The sequence below is a fragment of the Protomyctophum parallelum genome, assembly GCF_964188405.1.
Source record: "Protomyctophum parallelum genome assembly, chromosome: 16".
NCBI lineage: Eukaryota > Metazoa > Chordata > Actinopteri > Myctophiformes > Myctophidae > Protomyctophum > Protomyctophum parallelum.
In genome coordinates this window covers 19111938-19137029 of record NC_139711.1, presented here as the reverse complement: position 1 = coordinate 19137029, position 25092 = coordinate 19111938, and the positions used below count along the sequence as shown (strand labels likewise).

At 40.4% G+C, this 25092-nt stretch overlaps 1 protein-coding gene across 1 annotated transcript; it reads left to right on the top strand.

Moving 5' to 3' along the window:
* The first annotated feature begins 315 nt into the window (after positions 1-315).
* On the top strand, positions 316-23876 carry gdpd2 (glycerophosphodiester phosphodiesterase domain containing 2). Its single transcript, XM_083786478.1, has 15 exons — positions 316-458; positions 7851-8023; positions 12416-12519; positions 13786-13879; positions 14633-14692; positions 14836-14934; positions 15245-15338; positions 16055-16200; positions 17452-17534; positions 18216-18375; positions 20308-20517; positions 20790-20938; positions 21751-21898; positions 22355-22437; positions 22984-23876. Exons 2-15 carry the CDS (start codon positions 7892-7894, stop codon positions 23126-23128), a joined length of 1707 nt encoding a protein of 568 aa, XP_083642604.1. The 5' UTR covers positions 316-458; positions 7851-7891; the 3' UTR covers positions 23129-23876.
* Positions 23877-25092: the final 1216 nt, after the last annotated feature.

Sequence of the window (25092 nt, the reverse complement as noted above, 5' to 3'; positions counted from 1 at the left end):
GTCAGAACAACAGAATTGTCCTGTCCTGTGTGTTTAGTTTAAGTATATAGGCTGTTATAGCAATCTTGATCTTGTTGACTTGTTAACAAAGTGTTCAATCAAGCAAGCAATCGATCAAGATTCAATCGCAACATTTCAGCAATTTAATCCGTTTGATTAAATCACTTCCCCTTTCTTGCTAAAGCAGATTTTTGCCTCCGCCCCTCCCCCGTGGACTGCATGCACCTCGCGAACGCACACACCCATTCATTAGAGCCATTCACATGCCATGCACGGTTTTACTTACTTTACTTAATTACTTAGGCTACTAAGAGTGGAATGAATAGAGAGTGAAGGCAAAAGACCGTTCCGGACCCATTCCACTTACACACCAGATCAGACTCAAGGCGAAGAGAAGACATATCTGTGGTTGGATAGAGCTGCAGCTGAAGACCACCAAAGCGACGCGGCGTTTTCAGGTAAATTGATAAGCCGTTTCTACCAGGCATTATATTAACATATTGTCAGATGGAGAGTCACCAGACAGACAGACAGAGGGGGGTGGGGGGGGGGGGAGCAAAGCAATTCAACTGAAGATAATCTGACTGTTGCACTGTAATTTAATTTAAAATAAAAAAGCATGCATGTTGCTTTCCATTCAGGGGAAAAAATATGATTGTTGTTTTTTATTATTTTTGCCATTGAGGGAAAAGTCATCATGGATGAGAGCACTCAGAGCAGTGCTGCATAGGATCACAATGCTGTCATAAAATGAAAGAACACCTTTGATTGATTGATTGATTGATTGATTGATTGATTGACTACTTTATTTAGTCAGAATAAATGTAAACAGCACGTGATGCAGTAAGACATAGGCTACAAGGAATGGATAACACACAAATCCTGGGTCAAAGTAAAAGATACACATTCATTCAAAGGAACAATGATAATTTCTTAAAGCTTTGGACATGGCTGTCAAACATTGTATACAGACCACTTTGCAACGAACTTCCTCTAGGCAGCAACAAAATATTCATTTGTGAAATATTTGCAAGCCTATCTGCTTGCAGCCTTGGACATTCATAATGTAGGAAACATTTTGACCAAAATATGGATTTTGGGAGTAAAATGGCTATTATAACCGCCTGTTTCTACATGTCATTGTGCCTTAAGTCAAACGGCTACATTTGCCAATGATTCAGAATGCAGAATGTCTGCATTTCTTTCTGTTGTGCAGTGGTGGAAGATTTAGACTTATACTTGTGTTTTCCTGGAAGTCAATTTGGCTTGAGAAGTCTTATTAAGTCAATGTGAAAATCAAAATATACTTATGGTAAAGTATTAATTATGCATTTCAGAATATATTATTGATATTAATATCATTATGTTGTTCATGACTTTAATGTTGAAGCTGTAGTTGGAACTCAATTTAATGAATAGCCTATAACCTATACAAATATTTTAGGTCTACTTTATCAGTTGATTTATAATTTGTATTAATAACTCTATATCTTCAAAGTAACTAGCAGCAACTAAAGCTGTCATAAATATCCTGGCACCCCTGAATATCATTGTTACTTACTGTTATAATTAGTCCATGTACAGTACATCTTAGTCTGTGTACTGGGGGGGGGGGGGGGGGGGGCACAGGGCATTCCACACCTGAGTGGCAGTGCTGTGGAAAGTGAATTTGTTCTATATGTGGGTGGCACCAGATCATTATTTATACTCCCTCTGTTGTGGCTGTGAGAATTGCTCACCTTTGTGAGGTAATGGGGACTGAGGGCACAGAGGGCAGGGCTGAATTTACAATTTTGAATGACAGCCCCATTTTCAACTGCTTGACTCTGTCTTCTACCCGGAGCCATCCTATGCCATCAAAATGAGTTGCATAAAGGTGGGTCTAGGACTAGAAGGATTCGGATTAGTTTGTTCTGGGAGGTTTGAAGCTTAGTTTTTTGTGACATTGAGATGTTAGAGAACCAGGAGGTACAGGCGTAGTCAAATATGGGCTGAATAAGAGCTCCAGCTAATGTCCTGAGAGCCCTCTTGTTTTTTTTTTTTTTTTTAAGATATTTTTTTTGCGGCTTACGCCTTTTTTATTGATTTTTGAAGGGACAGACAGTAGGCTGACAGGAAACGGGAGAGAGATGGGGGGATGACATGCAGTAAAGGCCGTGTCGGGTCCGGGAGTCGAACCCGCGGCACACTGCGACTGGATTACCAGTCCGGTGCCCAGACCGTTACGCTACGGCCTGGGCCGAGAGCCCTCTTGTTAACAAAGGAGGAGATTCTCCCCAAGAATCTTGTCCTTTGATTTACTTTTTTGATCGCCCTTGTTGCCATGCCTTCACCTGTCAGCTTGTTGTCCAGGATACAGCCCAGATATGTAATCTCTACTTTGCTAGCGATTACAATGTCGTCAATTCTGACATTGAAATAATTTACTCTACTAAGGGAGTGTTTAGACCCAAAAAGAATGGATTCTGTTTTACCAAGATGCAATGAGAGTTTGTTATCAGTAAGCAAAAGATTTGTTATCAGTAAGCAAAACATCGTAAGAATAGTAATGGCTCGAGTATGCTTCCTTGGGGAACCCCACAGTCTACTATTTGTTCTCTTTCCTCCAGGTATAGGATTTCATCCAACTTACCGAAACCTATCACCTCCAGTTTGTCTAGTAGTATTGAATGATTTACGGTATCAAACGCTTTTTGAAGGTCCAGCATGACCCTGCCGCAGTATTTGCCCGAGTCTACCTCACGTTTGATGTAGTCGTTCAGGTACAGCTGTGTCAGTGGAAATTGTGGAATGGGATGTTCTGAAACCAGATTGGAAGTCGAACAGTAGATTGTGTTTGTCTAGGTAATTGCTGATCTGTTCGTAGATTAGTCTCTCAATGATCTTTGACGTGGAACACAGGTTCAACCGAGTCCAGTTTTCTTCGACAGAGGTGCTATTTAAAATGTTGGACCAGTCCGTTTTATCAAGTGGTGTTGTGAGGGCTTCATTGGAATACTGTTTCATTGATCTGTTTTTGACTGTGGTATGGCCTTGGACTACAGATTTATGGGTTTTACGGGTGCAGAAAATTATATTGTGGTCACTGGTCACTTATACCCACTGTTTTTTTTGTTGTCCACCGCAAAGCCGCAAAGCCTTTCCAAATAATAATATTTACAATAGCTCAAATTTATATAGCGCCTTTTTAAGTACCCAAAGCGCTTCACATAAAAACATTCAAGAAAAGAAAAAAAGGCAAAACAAGTACAAAATCAGTGCAAGGTTAAAAGGAAATAGGTTTCTAGCCCTACGTTGAATCCTATAAGTTACATCCTTAAGCTTACATGGGAGATTTTTAGTGAAGCTACTGTATCTGTGCAAAAACCATTTCCAAGAGATGGGGACATTTTCACACAGATTCAGGCTTAATGTTTGTAATGACATGTAATACAGTAATGATGAGTCAATGTGTTCTTGGATTTAAAATGTCCTGCTGGCAACTAAACTCCTGCAGTGAGCCAAGCGTCAATCAGTAATATCCACGTTCTTCCACTCCTACAGACTACATGACATGTTAAGTCCTGTTCAAAAATGCACTGATTTTGGTCACTAGTCGCTATAGTCACCTAATCTTAATGTAATTATTTTCAGAATCCCCATAGATTATTACACACACCATCACACGCACACTCAGACAGACATACACTTGTACAGATCAAATCAAATTAAACTTTGTTTAACAAGATTGTCCAAATTGCTGTAGGCCTACAGGGTAGATGATGATGATGTTATGATCTCGGTTAACCACCCGAGTGGTCCCTTAAGAGTCTCTCCATCTAACTAGAGAAATATACAGTATTGGACAGAATAAATGAAAATGAAACAAGGGCAAGAACAGAATGGATAGGAATAGCCTAGAACATGCATCTCATATCATTGTGCACAGACATCAGTCTCTGATAGTTAAGGGTCATCGTAACGCGGATATAAATATGCCTATATATGTAGATTTGTGATTCACCAATCACTCAAAAAGTCAATCGGATAAAGGTCATAAATCATGACAATAGAACACATTCAGTAATGCTAGACAAAACTATTTGACATATAAGTTACTTTCTCAATCTAATCAAACAACTACAACTACTCATGGCTTTGAAGATAACTTTGTATACCTGCAGGCTTGGTTGAGTCTTAAACAAACTCACTTATCCTTAGGCTTAGGTGTGTCGAAATATAATGTTGGCTGAAGGCCACAAGTTAAACAAGGAGTTGCAGTTTCAACATCAGTCTTTAATGAGGGTGTTTACACTCTAACAAAATATGTTAGACGTTGGAGTGTAGAGTGTGAAGGCCCTTGGGCCCAAACGTCCACACTGTTGTTGTTTGCTGCTGGGGGGGAACAAAATAAAACAAGAGTCCTATAGGATATACTGTACAACGTGAGTATTCATTTCTACAGTCTGTATCTTCCAGAACTGTGCAACTGTTACATTATGACATGGAATTACTCAACCGCTTGCTTTTGCTTTCTTCTTCAAGACGTTAGAGTGTCTCATTGAAGATATTCAATGAGACACTAGTATATTGTACTTTCTTGGTGTGTTCATCATTGCAACATAAATGTAGTTCCTGTAAATTGAGTAATATAAACTATGCTACTGGAAAATTGTAAGCCTCAGCCTCATTGTCAAGCCTTCATGCTAGCCTATCACTGCGTTTCACTGTCAATAGATTATTTGTCATTATCTTTCTGCAGCTATAGTAACACGATAACTGTCCCTTTGTAACTCTGAGAGTGTACAAATGGAACCAAAATTGGACCCTGTGCATCAATGTAGTTCCACTGAGAGATGTTATTGTGTATGTGTAATGACAACACGCCCCATACCCACACCCCCCGACGAGGTACCCCTCCCCATTACCCCCACTCGCTTCTCGTGCCTGTCACTGTCTGTGACCATCCTGCTGTGATGACAAGGCTCTGTTGGTGTGGTAGGAAAAGTAGGAAAAAAAAGTAGAAAAACTTGGTCGAAACGTTGTATGTTAATGTTCCTGCCTGCTGTGTTCGTGAATACAATTCATCCTGGAGCATTACAAAATGAGTAGCAAGCCCTTGCTTTCGTCGTGTTGTTTTTATCAAATGTTTTTTATTAAAGACAAAAAATCACACGTTAACAACTTAACATCATGAATGACTAAAGAAAACAAAACACATATAAAAACAACACATAACAGCAAAAGCAAGGAACACAAAAACAAACAATCCCACCCACCCCTCCACCCGAGACCAAAGATGCCACACAATGTCAGTACTCCTACTACTGTGCAATGGGAACAAAAAATAAATAATGATAATAATAATAATGACTAAATCATGCCCTTAACCAAATCTGCAATACCAGACCAAATCTCAATGTTTTCCTCTTTTGCACCATGCAATCTTGCTGTAGACATTTCTAAATAAATGATATCTAGAAAGGTCAAAGCCCATTGGCGAAATGACAATGTATGAGGTGGTTTCCAGTGCGAAGCAACCATCTTCTTTGCGGCCGTTACGCCAGCAAAGAAGACACGAATACGGGTATTATTTAATGGTAACTGGGATACATAATTTAATAAGAATAGAGATGGGGATGGTGTGATTTTAATTTGTAGAATAATCGAAAGATTAGCAGCAACCAGATTCCAAAATGTGAGGACACTCGGACACTCCCACACCATATGAAAGAATGTACCTATGGTGTTCGAAGTGCAGAAAGTGCAGTTGTGATTATTTAAAATCCGCAAAGCACACAATCTGCGGGGGGTTAAGTATGTCCAATGAACAAAATTTAGATGAATTTGTTGATGATCAGGATTCCTAGAAGACAGGACAACATTAGACCACACTGTATCCCAGCTCCAATCTGGATCTAGATTTGGTATGTCATTCCTCCATACAGTATCGACAGGCAAGGTCCCATAACTAGATTCTAATAAATAATCATACAATACGGAAACAAAACCTCTTGCTTTCGTCGTGTTGTAGAAAAAGTACTCGCCGGCATTACTGCAATGTAGAAATGCTCTGTTACAAGTAAAATTCCGGAATCCAAAATGTACTTGAGTAAAAGTACAAAAGGTTTGGCATTAAAATGTACTTAAAGTGCCAAAAGTAGAAAGTACTCATTATGCAAAATGTTCAAGTTTTCATCTTTAGAAAATAGCAGATATACAAGCATCGGGCTGAAGTGGTTAATGTATGTTATGTAATAATAATCAAAATCTACAAAGTAACTAGTAACTAAAGTTTTCAAATAAATGTAGTGGAGTAAAAGTACAATATTTGGATCCAAGATGCAGTGGAGTAGTCTAGAAGTAAAAGTATTGAAAATTGAAAATACTCAAGTAAACTACAAAATAAGACCTCAACATTTTTACTTAAATACAGTACTTAAGTAAATGTTTGTAGTTACTTTACACCAGTGGTGTGACTTAACACTCTGGCCTGTCAACACTTTCCTCTCAAAGACCCTTTGGTCAGTGACAGCCATTGTAACGTGTGCCAGTGGCTAAACGTCACCCCAGCACAGAGACTACAGATGGACTTGTATTGAGCACGGACTGCCCTGCTCAGGCGGAATCCGGAGAACTCGCCAGTTTAACCAACAAATTTAGTGCATTTTAGTTTTACTTCACCTTCATTTAAATTGCATTGAAATGAGAGAATGGATAGTTTTTTAGAGTTAACACTGAAGAAACAATATAATTCATTAGAAAACAATATCCTGAAATGGTAGGCCTACTTATCATTGGTATTCACATACTCACCTTTTTATCATCATCTAGCTGACCATTTAATTGCACAAAATAATTTGATCACTTTGGAAATGAACTATAACATCTGTGAGTTTGACATACTATACTGACAAGTAAGACGCGCAAACGCGGGAAGCGAACGCAGCTCGTGTGTGTGTGGTTGTGTGTGTGTGTGTGTGTGTGTGTGTGTGTGTGTGTGTGTGTGTGTGTGTGTGTGTGTGTGTGTGCTACAGCTGCGCCCTGTGTGTGTGTGTGTGTGTGTGTGTGTGTGTGTGTGTGCTACAGCTGCGCCCTCTGGTGGCGGGCGGGTGGTGTAACAGCGGGACACACAGACATTCAGCCCTTGCTGTCATAGTAAGTGGCTCATTGCGTTCGCAATGAAGACAGCATGTTAGCATAACGATGAAGACATTTTCGCCACAGCGACTTGGTAAACTGGCGAGTTCTCCGGTATCCGCTCAGGCAAGGCAAGACAAGGTTATTTGTATAGCACAGTTCATACACAATTCAACATGCTAATACACTTTTTTTAAATTAATTTTATTATTTGACAAAAAATATTCAAACAAACAAATCCCCCCCCCCCCCCCATACACACAAATGGCAGGGTATAACTGCCTAGAATGAAACATACATGTAGATAAGAAAATCAGATGTCTTTTAGGGTACTGTTACTATATTGATAAATCTTCAATCTGGGTACCCGTCTGCAAAACAAAGGAAAAACAGCTTTTGTCAACAGTCTGTCTCGAGACTATGAAATGTTTGAGAGAGAGAGAGAGAGAGAGAGAGAGAGAGAGAGAGACATATAGAATGACCTCTAATTGAACATCAGAGCACAGGAGAGCAGGGACCTCTTTCCTCGCACAAAGTATTCAGAGACAGTGCTTTCTCAACTCTCACATAGGTATTTTCACCTCATCCACTGGCGGCAACCTGAGCCTCTCAGGTATCTCCAGGCTACACAAGACACACACTGTGGAAATCCTGCTCTGAGTGTGTACAAACGGAGGCTTTTTTTGTGTCCACTATCAGAGTTGAATTAACACTGAGGATCCACTGTGCAGGACCTGCTCTTTCTTAACAGTGAACGAGGAGAGAGGAGGCGATGTCAACGGACAGCAGCTGTCGCATGGACTGCTGCGGGGGTCTATACAGGGGTCTGTATAGCTGCAGCTGGAGCCATCCGAGTGACAGGAAGAAAACGGAGACTGAAACGGAGACTGAGAAGAAGAGAAGGGTATGTATTTATTGCCATGCATCAGGGGCGTGCAGAGAGTGTTAGAGGGGCAGGGGCTGAAACCCCAAATAAAGAGGGCACTTTTGGACAAAAATAGCTGATCTACAAGCTCTCTTGAGAGCTTGAAGATCACAGAAGGCCATTTCATATTGCATGAAGATATGAGCAATAAAGACAGAGTATGATACAAAACGTGTTTTGCACCACAAGTCATCATGAATAATGTTGATCACAATATTACGTCCAACGACAACGAGACAGCCTACAAGGGAAGAGGTCAATGAAATCACTGACACTGGTGCCAGGAGAACAACCTCGCTCTCAGTGGCAACAAGACCAAGATGCCGGTCGAGGACTTTAGGAGGTTGACGAGAGAGCACAGGCATTTTGCTGATGAAGGCCTGAGTAGCCTGAAAGTCTCTAGGCGGGTGCTGCTACACCAGAATGTTGTGTGCGGTACTTAAAAGAGTATACATGTTATGTTACCAACAGGAATCTGTATGAGGGAACAGTAAGGGTGAGCGAGAAAATAGCAGCCAGGAGAATGAGACTAGCAGGACACTGCCAAAGGCACCAAGAGCTGGCCGACCAGCAAGTTGTTGCTGTGGGAACCAACACATGGGCACCGGTCACGAGGGCGTCCCACATTAACATGCATGGAAGAAAGATGCGCTAAGTACAGACGAGCTAGCCAGATGTATGGAGAGGGGGGGTGGGGGGAGGCAACGATGTAGGACGACCTAGAGAGGAAGACTGTGATTTTATCAGTGGTGGAAAAAGTACTCAAATGTTTTACTTAAGTAAAAGTACAAATACTGCAATGTAGATGTACTCCGTTACAAGTAAAAGTCCTGTATTCAAAATGTACTAAAGTAAAAGTCCAAAAGTATTGGCATAAATATGTACTTAAAGTACTCAAGTAAGCAGAATGTCCCATTTCACAAGTTCAAAATTGGACGCATTGTGAGCTTGTAGATCGGCTATTTTCAAATGGCCAAAATGTATATAGGGCTGGAGTGGTTAATGGATGTTTTCTAATAAAAATTAATTAATTACTAATTAAAAGTAACTAGTAACTAAAGTTAGTGGAGTAAAAGTACAATATTTTGATCAAAAATGGAGTGAAGTAGAAGTGAAAGTATTGGAACTCTCTCAAATCTCTCAATAAAAGCTACAGGCTACGAGAGCTTTTATTGAGAGGGAAAAGGAAGTTGTCGCCGCCTGTTGTTCCTGTCTGGCGACTACAATACTACAACATGACGTAACCATATCATCCGCTCAAGCCCGGATCATACGGACTTTTGAAACAGAGACCAGGCTTTCCTCCGAGGTGGTGGAAAGCCTGGTGAGGCGAAGTTAGTACAGGACACTAGTGATGCCAGTACTGTAACCAGTACTGTAAACTGTACAGGACACTAGTGATGCCAGTACTGTAACCAGTACTGTAAACTGTACAGGACACTAGTGATGCCAGTACTGTAACCAGTACTGTAAACTGTACAGGACACTAGTGATGTAAACTGTACAGGACACTAGTGATGCCAGTACTGTAACCAGTACTGTAAACTGTACAGGACACTAGTGATGCCAGTACTGTACAGGACACTAGTGATGCCAGTACTGTAACCAGTACTGTAAACTGTACAGGACACTAGTGATGCTAGCACTGTACAGGACACTAGTGATGCCAGTACTACTATACGGATGTGAAACATGGAAAATGAACAAAGGAGACAACAAGGCAGTTGACGTGTTTCACAACAGATGCCTATACGAAGAATACTCCGTATACACTGGCAAGATCACGTCAGCACTAAAGAGCTGCTAGAAAGAGCTGAGTGAAGCTGCATAGATGGAAGATGATTGGACACATGCTACGACAGGACCACAACAATGACTGCAACATGGCATTGACATGGCAGGCATCAGAAGGGAAACGAAAAAAAGGAAGACCAAAGACCACCTGGAGGCGTACCGTTGAGAAAGAAAGACAAGAAGCAGGATGGAAATCATGGTCTGAACTGAAGTGAGGATTGCAGCAGCTGACCGTGAAAAGTGGAAGCACTCTGTGAAGGCCTTACTGTATGTGCCACAAGGATAGGTAACAGGTAACGGCTCTCTGTATCCATAACCTTTAACCATGTACAAGTCATGTGACATGATGACACTGTGTTATTATATGTTTCTCCTCTATTTTCTCCTCTATTTTCTCTTCCCTGCAATGTTGATATAGCCCTCACAAAGAAGTTCACCCACTCTTTTTAACTGTGTGATAATGTGACAAAACATTTTGATTTGATTTTTATGTATGGTTAAGCAAATTTGTACTTAATTGTTGCAACAATAAAAAAAACTAAATTGACCCTGCACACAACTATTCAAGTCCTTAATATGTTTCTGTCTATAATGTAGTGATGAATATGTAAATTACATAATTTATAATTCAAGAGAGAATAATTTGGTTATTCCTCTTTTATCAGCTCACTATATTATAATGGAATGGAAAGTCTAAATATGTTCGACTTCACCGCTGGAATATTTAACCTTGAAGTCTTTATATTTTTAATTTCTTATGAACACTTGATCACATATTTAATGTTTCTAAATAGGTTACGCTGTGATATAGTCATTGCTATTTAGAGTAAATATATTTTTCCTTGTGTATGAAAAAAGATGATCTGTTGATGTGTTGTCACTTACTACTGAATGTACAGTATATCTGGATGTATATCTGGGATGAAATGTTCATTCTATTCTATCTGCTGCTGCTCTGTGTAGAATAAACACTTGTATCTGGTGTTTGTCCTGCAACCTATTCCAGATGGTTCACAACCCAGACAATAGATCTGAAGGGCTTTTAATGCTGAATAGGGGCGGCTTCAGGGTTTTCACTTTTCCATGCCCTAGAAACCTTACAAAGCCCCTATAATTGGGAATTAACATTCCACCGGACTAAATGCAGTGGTAATGTAAAACATTTTTCCCAGCTCAACTACGTTTTTCTCCCCCCAGAAATGAAAACTGCCCTATAGTGCAGAGGAGAAACCAAGTAAAGATGTTTTAGTAGTCCAAACCTGTTGGGCAAAGACAAGCAACATAACCTGAAGAAGGGATAGTGTGAAGCGGTGTTTAGGAATACATGTTGCTGCCAAGAACGATTTATAACCCTATACAGGCCCTAACAGGCTTGTAGTGAACTCATCTAGAACAGACTCACAAAGGGGTGGGCGTTTGATGGGGTGAACTGTGAATGGAGGTACATAGTAAATCCTAAATCCTACATATCCAGAGTGTCTTGCAGGTCATAGACTGAAACCAAATGGACTGGGTTTAATTTCACAAGATTTATAAGGGTCCATTTGGTTACCAACTCTCCTTCATTTAGTTTAGTTTTCCCCTGTTCCAGTAGATGGACACAAACTTGGCAAGTGTTTCAGATTGTATGCCTCAACAGGGAATTTGAGTGAAAATCAACCGATAATTCCAAATAGGTTACTCATCAAGCCGATCTTATCGGTCTACTCCACATGCTGGGAAACTACTGAGAATGACAAGCCTCCTCATAGCCTCACCTAAACATAACCGAAAGCACGTAGCAGCGCAGTCCCAACCTTAATCGTCGTTTTCGTTTTATCAATGCCAACCGCAGCGCGTGGCCTCAACATGTTTGTCAAGCCCGCATCATGCTTGCTAACCTATCACTGAGTCAATATGTCAATAGATTCTTTTGTCATGTCATTCATATGCTCAATGCATCCTTCAGCATCCAGTTGGAAAGCACTTACTGTAGCTACTGATAATGGCATCAGAAAGCAAAACTAAACCGCAATGGAATTGCTCCATGGAAGTTCCCAGAGGTATACTATATTAGTCAGTCATATTAGACACATGCATTGCATGTGCGCACACACACGCACACAAAGTCAAAATCATATATCGATTAGTCACAGACGTTACCGCAGTGAAATTTGTTCTCCGCATTTGACCCATCTCTTGGGTGAGCCGCAGCGTCTGCCGCGCTCGGAAATCATTAGTTGATTCGACCCCCCCCAATCCAACCCATTGATGCTGAGTGCCAAGCAGGGAGGAATTGGGAGGGAATGGATCATCAAATATTTAATCTGACACCGGGACTAAATTTTTTTGGGGGGGCTTTTGATGCCTTTATTGATAGGGAACAGTAGTCAGACAGGAAAGGGGGAGAGAGACGGGGAGTGACACGCGGCAAAGGCCGTCGGGCTCGGGAGTCAAACCCGCGGCACGCCGTCCGGCTGGCTTGGCAGCTTAGGTTTCCAGACGGTTGAGCTAACCGTCCGGGTCCGGGACTCCATTTTAATAAGCTTTTACACAAACCGTACTAACCACACAGAAACCCTGACCTTTTCATTTCAGAGCACATGCTGCTGGTCGTCAGTTGTTGCGGTGGTGTCCCTCATTACGCTCTGCTGGATGTATATCTGTTTGATTACTTTCAACGACCGAGAGGAAGTCAACTGGTAAATGATGACACGTACACCACACTCACTCGCACACACTTTAAATATGCATTTATGAGCAGCCATTTACAAATTGACTAGATGGCAGAGCACAATTGTGGTGTATAGAGGATATGCGCGTGACATCCCAGGTCGGACATTTTTCTTCTGTGTATATTTGTACGTCTCTAAAGTTTGACATGTCACATGCTACATAAAGGGAGTTAGTCGAGTTGGTACAAATTGAGAGATAATAGTAGACACCTTTATGAACACATTTGTGAAGAAAGCTAGTGGTAAGCATTTTTTTGTTGCAGATTTGCTACACATTTCGCTAACTTTAAAAAAAAACTATACTGAGTGGCAAAAAACAACTTTCTGACCTTGACAGTCCATACATCCAAACAGAAAAGTCTGATTGCATTAAACAACGTTAAGCTCACTTTGCCTCTCGATTTGCCACTCAGTGTATGCATGTGCATACCCTCTATTGTGTGACATATTTGCCATCATTTATGGTGTATGATTTGAAAGCCCCTCACAACCAACGTGTGGCGTGCACGTGCCCCACGTGCTACCAAATGTGTAGCCTAGCTGCGAGATAGTCTGCTCCAGCTGTTGATAGTTTAGCACTTTGGTTAGAAAGGCTTCCTCTAAGCTGTAATCAAAAGAACAGCTAGCCCCCGAAAATGAGGACCCCTATGATTATCACGCACCCACACACACATGCATGCATGCACGCACGGACGCACACACACACACACACACACACACACACACACACACACACACACACACACACACACACACACGCACACAGTGGTGGAAAGTAACTAAATACATATACTTAACTACTGTACTTAAGTAAAATCTTTAGGTACTTTTACTTCGCTGGGGTATTTAATTTTTTATACTTTTACTTTTACTCAAATGTCAAATGTCACTTATTACTCCTTTACTTTAGTTACATCTTGATGCCAGTACTTTTGTCCATTTTGAATTTTGGACTTCACTTGAGTATTTCTACATTGGAGTATTGATACTTTTACTTAAGTTATTTTTCCACCACTGCGCATGCACGCACGCACGCACACACGCACGCACGCACGCACACACACACACACACACACACACACACACACACACACACACACACACACACACACACACACACACACACACACACACACACACACACACACACACACAATTTGTGTCTAGCACAAAAGCCCAGAATGCATTGTTGTTTGCTTGTGAATCTCTACTCTTTTTTTCTGTTATCATCAGGAAGTGCTTCACTCTATGGAGACAGTGGGTGAACTGGTTCATGGTGGTCACCATCACCTCTGCCGTGGTGACCAGCTACTGCATTCTGCTGCTGGTGAGAAGTGGACATTTTGACAGCAAATTCAGATGTAGTATTTAAGGTGTTTGCACCCTGGTATGTTTTTCAGGTCGAGAAATGACAGAGTTACCGTGTGGGGGTCCCTGGGGGGGGGGTTCCTGTACTGTACTGTACTGTACTGTACTGTACTGTACTGTACTGTACTGTACTGTACTGTACTGTACTGTACTGTACTGTCACTTACAAATGATACAACACAGTCTGTCATACTCAATTCTGAAGCAATTGTTATAATTTAAAATTGTTAATAATCCGTGTCTATTTGTGTCTACTTTCATTTGGTGTATCAGTCCTGATTGTATTGTCTCTCTATAAAACGATATCAAGCAAGAATGTATGTTTTGTAATATTAATCAAAATATTGGAAGTAAAACATACCTCAAGATTGTACTTATGTACAGTACTTGAGTAAATGCACCAGGGTGAAGTTGGTTAAGCGACTGGTTTAAAGCGGGGGTTTTTTATGGGGCAACTTTTCGAGCTTATAGGCGTTCATCAGGCAGAATTATGTATATAGTTACCTCGTCATGATATAACATCTAATATTAATTAAACCCTTGTTATTCCTTATAAAAATAGCCATTTGCTCACTGTGCTCAGTGTTTGGGTTGTAATATAACTTGTAAAATGTCACAATTACCTTTTTGATGGTACTTGGCAATAGTACTTGGAAATTAAAGCGATTCCGATTTAGATTATATTAACATATTATATGGTCTTTCCTTACAGTTCTTTGCACTGTTCCAAATTGCCTTGAAGGAACCCATCGACCTACATTGCTTACACAAGGTATCTGTATTGTTTTCATATTGTGCAATTCAGATTTTGTTTTGGTTAATCAACATTCATTCCCACTGGTTTGGCTTCAGGTTACTCAGAGTGCATGGTGGGCCCGCTTACCAGATTTCATGTTTACACAATGCTTCGTCTAGATCCTCCTGTTTTTGGGTGTCCTGTTCGTCATGCTCGGAGTCGTTGGAATAAGCCATCAGTGGGGAAATGAATGGAAGACTGTTCTTCTCTCATTCCAGGTGCGTTAGGGCCAAAATAATCTAAAACGTGACAGAGATTGTGTGTGAAAATGTCGGATGTTGGTGAGAATATTGTATAGTATGAAGGATTGCCTTGATTCCGTGTCTTATTTACAGAATACTTTAGATGCTTGTCTGTTGCTGAGATTTTGTATGGAATTAATATCTGCTCAAGTGATGTTTGTATAAACAAGTATAATGAGAATATTGAAGTATGAATGATATTTGCCTTGGTTTTGGTAGTTGGCACTGGATGTGTTAAGCTGTCTGTGGGCATCAAATCAATGTTTTATGTGTCTTTTCTTGGCAGGCAACGGCACCTTTCTTACAGATGGGTGGCGTTGGAGCGTTAACCCTGTTTAGCTGGCTCGTGATCAAGAGCTTCCACAAGGCCCGCAGAGCAGGTTTGTTTAACGTGGGGTTGAATTGTTTTATTCAAGCTTATACTGCCTGAAAAGACTAATTCTGCTATGCTGCGTTTCTGCATGGCATCACTTTTAGGAGTGACTTTACTAACTAGTGTTGATTTGAATTTTGATTCAGTTTAGTCGTAGTCTTTTGAGTAAAACTTCAGTTAGTTTTAGTCATATTTGAGTAATTCGGAATGTGTTAGTATAGTTTTAGTCGACTAAATATTGTATGATTTTAGTCAACTCAAATCTATAGTTGATTTAGTTAAGTCGACTAAAATGTGTTTTGGCGGTCCTTGATGGCATCGTAATGGCAGATTTGACACTTGGTTCCGATTTACTTTTCACAAATAACTGTAAGTTGGTTTTGGTGAATACTTGTTAATAGCCCTAGAATGTCTGTGATCGTATTTTCAGAGTGCAATACCGGAGCGCAACCAAACATAAAATGACTTGTCTTTTAGTTCTACTGGATCTCTTCTCCATTAGTCCCTACCTAACATTTTTTTATCTGTTGACCGAAATTGCCAATATGATTTAGTCTTAGTTTTCGTCATTGTAGCTTTGTTTTTATTTTTTATTTAGTTTTCGTCAGTGAAAAAAGGTAGTCAGCGAACATTTTTCTTGATAGATTTAGTCGACGGAAGCAACATAATTTTAGGAGTGGCTCTACTAACTAAACAAGATGCTTTGATTTGCATTCCGTACAGGCTCCAAGGTCCTCATCTTGGGGGTGTTTGCTGTGTTGTCGATAGCGCTCTTCCTGTGTCCCCTCTTCTTCGACTCGCCGTGTCTGATTAAAAGGGATCAGCTCCCTAAGAAGCCCGACCTCATTGGCCACAGAGGAGCACCAATGGTGAATGTCCTGTTCCTCCAAGGACTTATGTGTGCATTTACTGTATTATGCAGTCATTGGTAGAAAATCTTGAATCTTTAGAAATGAAGGTTGTAGATGAGCAGTGATAAGATTGTTTGTTTGTTTGTTTGGTTGGTTTGGCATCCGACAAAAAAGAAAAAAGGGTCTACAGGAGAAAAAAAAGCATAATTATTTTGAGTAAGTAGACCAATTTAACACGCACTGATAATTTGCCATCCCTGGCTCAGGTGTGAACAAAATGATGTCCAGCCATGTGAGTAGGGTCCCATGTGCCATCTGTCACACATGTATGGAGTTGTGTGCATGCTCACATGCCTTTAGGATGTGTGTGTGTTGTGTTTTACGCATGAGTGATTCTCAGTGGTGTAAAGTAACTAAGGACATTTACTTAAATACTGTGCTTACTGTAAGTATACAACTTTGAGGTATTTGTACTTTACTTGAGTATTTCCAATTTCCAATACTTTTACTTCTACTCCACCACATCTCGGATCCAAATATTGTACTTTTTTTTTTACATTATTACAAAACATACATGAACCACTTCAGCCCTATTTACATGTGCTGTTTTTTCAAAAGATTTTTTGACATTTTACACATTTTGAGAACATGTGAAATGGGACATTCTGCACAAATATACTTTCGGTACTTTAAGTACATTTTGAAGCCAATACCTTTGTACTTAGTAATTTTTTATTCTAGACTTTTAATTGTAACACAGTACTTTTACACTGCAATATTGGTACTTAGTATTTATTTCCACCACTGGTTTCTAACCCAGTGGTTCCCAAACATTTTCATGTCAAGAACCCCCAAATTGACACTTAACAGCCCGCAGACCCCCATTAGAAAATATATGCCAGGGACCCCCATAAGAGAAGATTTCCACAGCTCTAGCAGTGATTCTCAACCATTTTTATTTCGAGGACCCCCAGTTTGACATGCATTAGTCTACGGACCCCCATTTAATGATTTAATTGAGACCCCAATTTATATCGTAAAATCAATGTTAATTTAACTCTGAGAGTGTACAAATGGAACCAAATGGTCCCGTTAGGGTCCATTTGTACACTCTCTGAGTTACAGACCCATAAGGGCCCATTTGGTTCCTACTGTAGGCCTACTGTAACTATCATTTAGCTGGGGAGGTCTTTGAGGGAACTCCCTCAAGGACCCCTAGGGGTCCCCGGACCACTGGTCTAACCCATCTGTCCTCGTCACTGTGCTCAGCTGGCCCCGGAGAACACCATGATGTCATTCAGGAGAAGTGTGGCGTGCAACGTGACGGCCTTCGAGACTGACGTGCAGATCAGGTAGACCCAAGGATATAATGGTTTGGGATCCTTCATTATAGTTTAGTTTTAGTTAGTTTTGACATTTAAAAAAATCTAATTCAGTTTGTTTTAAATCGTTTTTAGAGTGGGTTTTCTAGATTTGATTCGTTTTTTTTTTTGTGCGCTTAGTTTTAGTTTAGTTTTAATTTGGTTTTAGTGTTAGTTTTAGTTAGTTATTTGTCAGGTGCAGGATTCAAAAAGGTCTGAGTAAGTAGGCCTATTGTGTAATTAAAACTCAACAAAGGATACCATTTAAAAATAATATATATATTCAGTTATTGTTAACGAGAAAAACAAAAACTTAGATTTAGTTAGATTTGAAAACACAAATACAGTTTCCATTTGTTATCATTTCTGTTTTTTTATTATAGTTTTTTTTTAATCTGTTTTCGTTATTTTGTTAGTTTTCGTTAAAATAACTTTCAATATGGATAGAGGACTGAAGTCTGACGTAATTTATGCATCAGACCTGGGCAGATCTACAAGCTTACATCGCGTTGTGACACACTGTGAGCTTGTGCTGTGTGTTGCTGTTTTCACTGAATGTTTGCCTATTTTCGTCGAATATTCTTCTATTATGACATGCCCAGAATGAAGTGGCTAAGCTCTTTGGCTTTTTGTACAAGTAATTACAAAAGATATTTCATTTGGCGTTTCTAGCAAAGACAGAGTTCCTTTCCTGATGCATGACCACGGCTCTGAATTCCTACGAAGAACAACGGATGTAAAGAAGACATTTCCAGAGCAGCACTTCAACCACAGCACTGACCTCACCTGGGAAGAGTTAAAAAGCCTCAATGCCGGGGACTGGTTCACAAAGGTGAGGACTGTGTAACTAATAACAACACCAACAATATCCTGCCCAATACTGCAGAGACTATTGGGGTTGTGATGCCTCCAGCTTGCCCGGGGGTTCATACAAACGCTATTGGTGTGGTGTATGGGGGAGGGAATAATAATAATAATAATAATAAACTTTATTTATATAGCACCTTTCATACAGAGTTGCAGTTCAAAGTGCTGCACAGGCAGGACAGAAAACGGGTACTTTACAGTTAGGTCATAACATATCAGACACAACACAGGTCATAACATATCAGACACAATACACAGAGTATGCATAGATTCACGAACATAAAGGGGAATAAAAGGTCAGGCATAGAGTTAAAAAGACATATAAGATCCTGAAAATAACAGACATTTGAGGGAATAAGCACGGTACTGGGGAACCTTCTATAAAGTGCTAAGGGAGGATGGAGAAGGCCAATCTAAAGAGGGAAGCCAGCCAAGGAGGGCGAGGTTGCAGTAGCGAGATTGGCCTGCTTAGTGGTTTGTGTAAGTAGGAGGAGTAGCAGCATGTTGCTTCGCATGCATCACGTCCTCCTGGTGAGAATCCTGGCTTTCAGGCTTTCATGCCTTCATGTCATGCAGCATATCGGAGGAGACATACTGTATGGTTGTCTGTGCTCTCCCTATAGGACTGTAGGAGGTAACAGTGGTCTGTGCTCTCCCTATAGGACTGTAGGAGGTAACAGTCTGTGCTCTCCCTATAGACCGATTCCGTAGCGGGTCTCATGGTCGCAGCCTACGTATTTCCTGTAGGCGGACTCGACGTAGCTGCGGGGGTAAAACCCTCACCAGGCGCACCTCTTCCACTACAGTGAACGGCAGAGTGACTGATGTTAGTTTGCCTCAAACTTTACTCCTTTACCTGCTTTTTTACTAACACTAACATTACAAAGATGCCCAGAACATCGAGATGAACCTGTGTAGTTTATGGCTGCTCCAACAGTAGTGGCAACATAAAAAAAAAAAAAAAAGGAATGTCTAATATCCACCGCGGTGGCGGAGACCAGAGCCATTGAGTAATGGTTGAGACAAAGCAGTGAAAGATACATAACGCAAGTCTTACCCAATACCAAATATTTCTGTTTTATTAACACAAGGCTGCTGTACTTTATACCTCATACTTTAAATGCTTAGTATGAGGTATAAAATACAGCAGCCTTGTGTTCATAAAACAGAAAGATTGGGTATTGGGTAAGACTGAAATTATGTATCTTTCAGGACCCTTCACTGCTTTGTCTCAACCATTACTCAATGGCTCTGGTCTCAGCCACCACGGTGGATATTTTGACATTCCGTTTATTTTTTATTTTTTATGTTGCCACTACTGTTGGAGCAGCCATAAACTACACAGGTTCATCTCGATGTTCTGGGCATCTTTGTAATGTTAGTGTTAGTAAAAAAGCAGGTAAAGGAGTAAAGTTTGAGGCAAACTAACATCAGTCACTCTGCCGTTCACTGTAGTGGAAGAGGTGCGCCTGGTGAGGGTTTTACTCCCGCAGCTATGTCGAGTCCGCCTACAGGAAATACGTAGGCTGCGACCATGAGACCCGCTACGGAATCGGTCTATAGGACTGTAGGAGGTAACAGTGGTCTGTGCTCTCCCTATAGGACTGTAGGAGGTAACAGTGGCAATCAGCGACTAGACTACACTGGGAATTTGGAATTGGCATACCGGTAATAACTTGGACAAATTGAACAATGAATTGGCCAAAACGACAACAAAAAGCACTTTTTCCAATAGATAATTGCGTGCAAAAGAGTTGCAAGCACTGACCACTGCATGTTATTTATTTGTCTTCATATTTATTATTTCTCAGAATATCATCGTATGTCATTTCAAATTGTTTGTATTAATTATGACCAAACCACCACCATAATTTAATCCTAAACCTGTGCCCTCCAGAGAGATCCATTCCGCTCAGCCTCAGAGCTCTCTGCGGAGGAGAAAGAGATGTCCAAGAATCAGACTATTCCATCGTTACTTCTGCTCCTTGAGCTGGCCAAGCAGCACAACGTCAAAGTGCTTTTTGACCTCTATGGCTACCGCCATGACAACAACGATACTGCCGATGTAGTAAGAGCCATCCTGGAGTCTGGCATTCCTCCACAACTGGTGAGAGCAGCACTAATTTACATACTGTCAGTGGTGGAGAAAGTATCCAAATGTAAGTAAAAGTATTAATACTGCAATGTAGAAGTACTCTGTTCCAAGTACAAGTCTGGTATTCAGAATTTACTTGTAAAAGTGCAAAAGTATTGGGGTCAAAATGTACTTTAAGTTCAAACTAAAAGTTTCATGTTAGCAAAATCATTTGAAAATATCAGCTCTACAAGCTGCGTTGCATCATACATTACACAAGGTAATGTCTTTTTGTTTTTGGACAGGTTCTCTGGCTTCCCAACGCTGACAGAGAGTATGTCAGGGAGGCTGCTCCGGAGTTCATTCAGGTCTATGACCAAGTGTCCCAAATGAACGAAAGTGGCGGAAACCACCTGAATCTGAAATACAGCAATTTGAGTGCCGAACAAATCAGGTAAAGCATCTGGAATAACATGGTTGCATCACGGGACAGGCGCAACGGCGCGGACAGAGTGGCACACCGCCATTCCGACTACGCGGCTTCCACACGTGCTTAGGTACAGGGTTAGTAATGCGGCGAGTTGGAATGGTGATGCGTCGGAATAGCATGGTGTTAAGGGCGTTTGTGGCATCCTGAGACTCAAACAATGTTCTCACCCGTGGGGGCACCTTAAAGAATGTGTTGTAACAAACAATTTAATGAGGTGTGAATGACGACTGTCATCCTGCAATTACTTAGAGATGAAGATATTAACATGATTCATTGTACCGCTGCATGAATGTCCCCTGGATTGTTTGTATAGACTGTCTGGTCTGCAATTTCAATTCCACACAATTCCACAAAGTTAAGTTAAGTTAAGTTAAGTTCAGTTCAGTTCAGTTCAGTTCAGTTCAGTTCAGTTCAGTTCAGTTCAGTTCAGTTCAGTTCAGTTCAGTTCAGTTCAGTTCAGAAATCACAACAAGTTGTCTCAAGACACTTTACATGTAGAGAAAAGGACCAACAGAGATGATAGATCCCACCCTGAGCAAGCAATTTTGCGACAGTGGTAACAAAAAAACTCCCCCTCAGGAAGAAACGTCAATCAGTACCTGACTCTAGGGTGGGTGGCCATCTGCCTCGACCGTGTCGGGGGAGAGAAAGAGCAAGAGAAAGCATTTCCACCTGCAGTGACATGCACAGGGTTTCATCTGAACGTAAATATATGCTGCATTATGGGTTGTTCCAAGTGCATGCACTAACACATGTACATTTATGTTCCCCCCCAGGGGTCTTCGACGCAGGAATGTGACCGTGAACCTTTGGGTGGTGAATGAGCCCTGGCTCTTCTCTCTGTTGTGGTGCTCAGGCGCCAGCTCTGTGACCACCAACTCCTGCCACCTCCTAAAAGATATGAGCCATCCTCACTGGACTCTGGTGAGGGACACTATACTTGTATGTGTGCACTGTGAGCACTGAGTGGCCAGACATCAACTGATTTTCAAATATAAATGTGATGTCACATTTTTCAGTTATTTCCACTGAGCAATGCGTTCATACTGTGATGTATAAATTGAACGTCTTTAGCATTAAATTGAATTCTATTTAATCTTCTAATGAAGATGTCTATTCATTGAGAAAGATGCTTAATGCTAGTAATTGTTTTGAAGCTGTAGCAAATAGTACATGCATTTTCCCAATCAGTACAAGCTCATCGCCACCTTTGTCCTTTTTAGCACTCAACTCAGATAGGGCAAATATAAAGTTTGGGTACTGATAACGTTTTATTGTTTTATTTTGTATTTGTATTTAGGGTTAGGGTTGGGGGGGGGGGGGGGGGTGACAACGGTGACAACGGTGACATGCTTTGACTGTATCTCTGCTATGATTCAGGCACCTGCAAAATACAGGATGATATGGATTTCAGTGGACATAGTGTCATTCCTCATAATGTTTGGACTCTTCATCTTCCTGAGGTGAGTTGGTTTGTTAAATGGTTCATTGTAACTCTTTTCATTGTTTTGTTATATGACCTGACCTGTGAATAGGCAATGATTCATCCACTTCTTTAAGTATTTCATTTGATTTCAGGATATACTGTTCAATGCATCTTTATATGGCAATCAGAAGTCTAACATATATATGACATCATATTCGTATTACCATCCATGTTGTGCATGTAAACGTTCTCAATGTATTTGTCTGTTTGAGGCTATATAAGTTGCACACTATAATTCTTAAATTTTTTACTCATTTACTCATTATTGCGATAGTGAAATGTGTTACAAAAACAGGCATAACTGCCATTCACCCATCACCCATGATCTTCGGCAAAACATTTGGGACAATTGGTAGTAAATATAGGAGACATTCCAATTTTGATATAGCAACTACAGAAAGAAAAGAAGATATAAAGTGACGGTTATCACCTCATTCACCTGTAATTGAATTAAACCATAATATTTGACCAGTGTTGCGGGTGAAACACAACTTGCGTTCATGTTCTGTTGCTCTCCTAATAGGAACGGAGAAGACATGCAGGAGGAGACAGGCCCGTCTCCGAGAGACAGCAACATCCCTCTTCTTAAAACCAATCCAAAAAATGGTTTAACCATGGACCATGAAGAAAATAAGTTGATTACAGCCGCAGCCGCTGTACCCCAATGAATTTCGAAGCACAAGATGATGTTAAATCACATATCCACATTATGCCACTGGGTGGCGGTATATCAGTATTTGTTTTAATCCTGGCCTTGTCATCAAGATTCATGTCTTGATCCAAGGCTATTTTAATCCATGCATATTGTACAGCTTTATACATTTACTTTTTAAGAAAGAGTTTTTATTAATAATAATACATTTTATTTATATAGCACATTTCATGACATAAAAGCAGCGCAATGTGTTTTACAGGTCAATAAAAAGGCAAAACAAAGACACAACATAGCATTAACATAATATCAAAGAATATAAAACAAATTTATTAAAAGAAAGAAATTAATAAAAGAAAGGGCAACGAATCAGGCAAAACAGTGAGTACATGAATAATAACACAAAGATGTATAAAATAAAATAAAACTCAACAAAAAGCAAGAGTGAATTAATAGGTCTTGTGTTGTGCTTTAAAGATGTCTACGGAGGCTCCCTGTCTAAGGTGTAGTGGGAGTTTATTCCATGCGGTCGGCCTGTAGAAGCAGAAAGCTTCACTGTGTTTATTATATGCCATTTTAGGCACATCGAGCAGGACAGCAGTGGAGGACCTGAGGGGGAGGTTCGGGACATATCTAGTCAGGCAGTCAGAGGTAGGAAGGTGCAAGACCATTGAGAGCTTTATAAACAAGTATAATAAAACAAGTATATATATATTTTTTAATCAATCCTAAAAACAACCGGGAGCCAATGTAGTGATGCTAAAACTGGAGTAATATGTTCTCTCATCTTAGTTTTAGTTTAAACTCTGGCTGCCGCATTTTGAACAAGTTGTAGTCTGTCAGTCGTTTTCTTTGGCATGCCAAAAACTGCATTTGAGAAATCAAGTCGAGAGAAAACAAAAGTGTGGATCAACGTTGGATCAACGTGGGATTATTCCCCTGCCTAGTAGGAAAGTGCGTGGAAAAATGTCATGTAAATTGCATGCTACGTTCATGATTTAAGGGGTTTTGTTCAAATTGGGGGTACCGATTTTCGACATGTTCGGCAACAGTGCCGGACATTAGCTATATGCGGACGGGCGGACATACTCTCTCCCCATGCCTTCGGCCTGGTGGTGACAATAACCCCACCTAGGTTCTTTACTGTAGTGTTACTTTCTACAGTCAGGTTTCCGAGTCTACTATTGATTCTCTCTGCTCACTAGTAACTTCTGTCTTATCCTCATTTAACTTAAGAAAGTTCTCACTCATTCAGCCTTTAATGCTGGACAGACAAGTCAACAACAAGGGCACAGGGGTCATCAGGTGCTACAGAAAGATATAGCGGTATAGCTGAATATCATTAGAATAGAAGTGGAAGTTCACTTTGTGAGTGCTAAAAGCTAATAATGTAATTTTGTGTTATAAATAAGTTCGGTTGTTGTTTGGGGAGCTGGAAGTTTTGTTTGACAATGTAACTGAGCAACCTATATAGATGTAATGAACTCTGTATTTATATTTGCACTTTAAAATAATGGTGGTTATTAATGAACAGTTTTGTATACACACAACTTAATAGGAAATTAGGAATACCAGATTGCTTGCATCAAAACGGTCTCTACCTGGTATTCCTAAACGTAACCTCAGTAAACCTAACCTTATTCCTAACCTTAGCCTCTGTGAAACGTAAAGGTGCCAAAACCTAAGCCTATTCCTAAACTTAACCTCAGTAAAACTATGCCTAACCTGAGCCTATTCTTAAACTTAACCTCAGTAAAACTATGCCTAACCTTAAACTTATGTAAAACAAATACAAGAAACGCCCCACTGGGCAGCCGTCGGAAAAGAATAAAAATAATTAGGGCGAGCGTGTTGTAAGGCGAGCCTTACGGTATAGTTGGTTACCCCTAATAGACAGACATTTGATCAATTTTGTTAATTAATTAATACACTGCTGTATTTTCTGTACTACACGCTATATTACTGTCTTGCGTTGTGTAT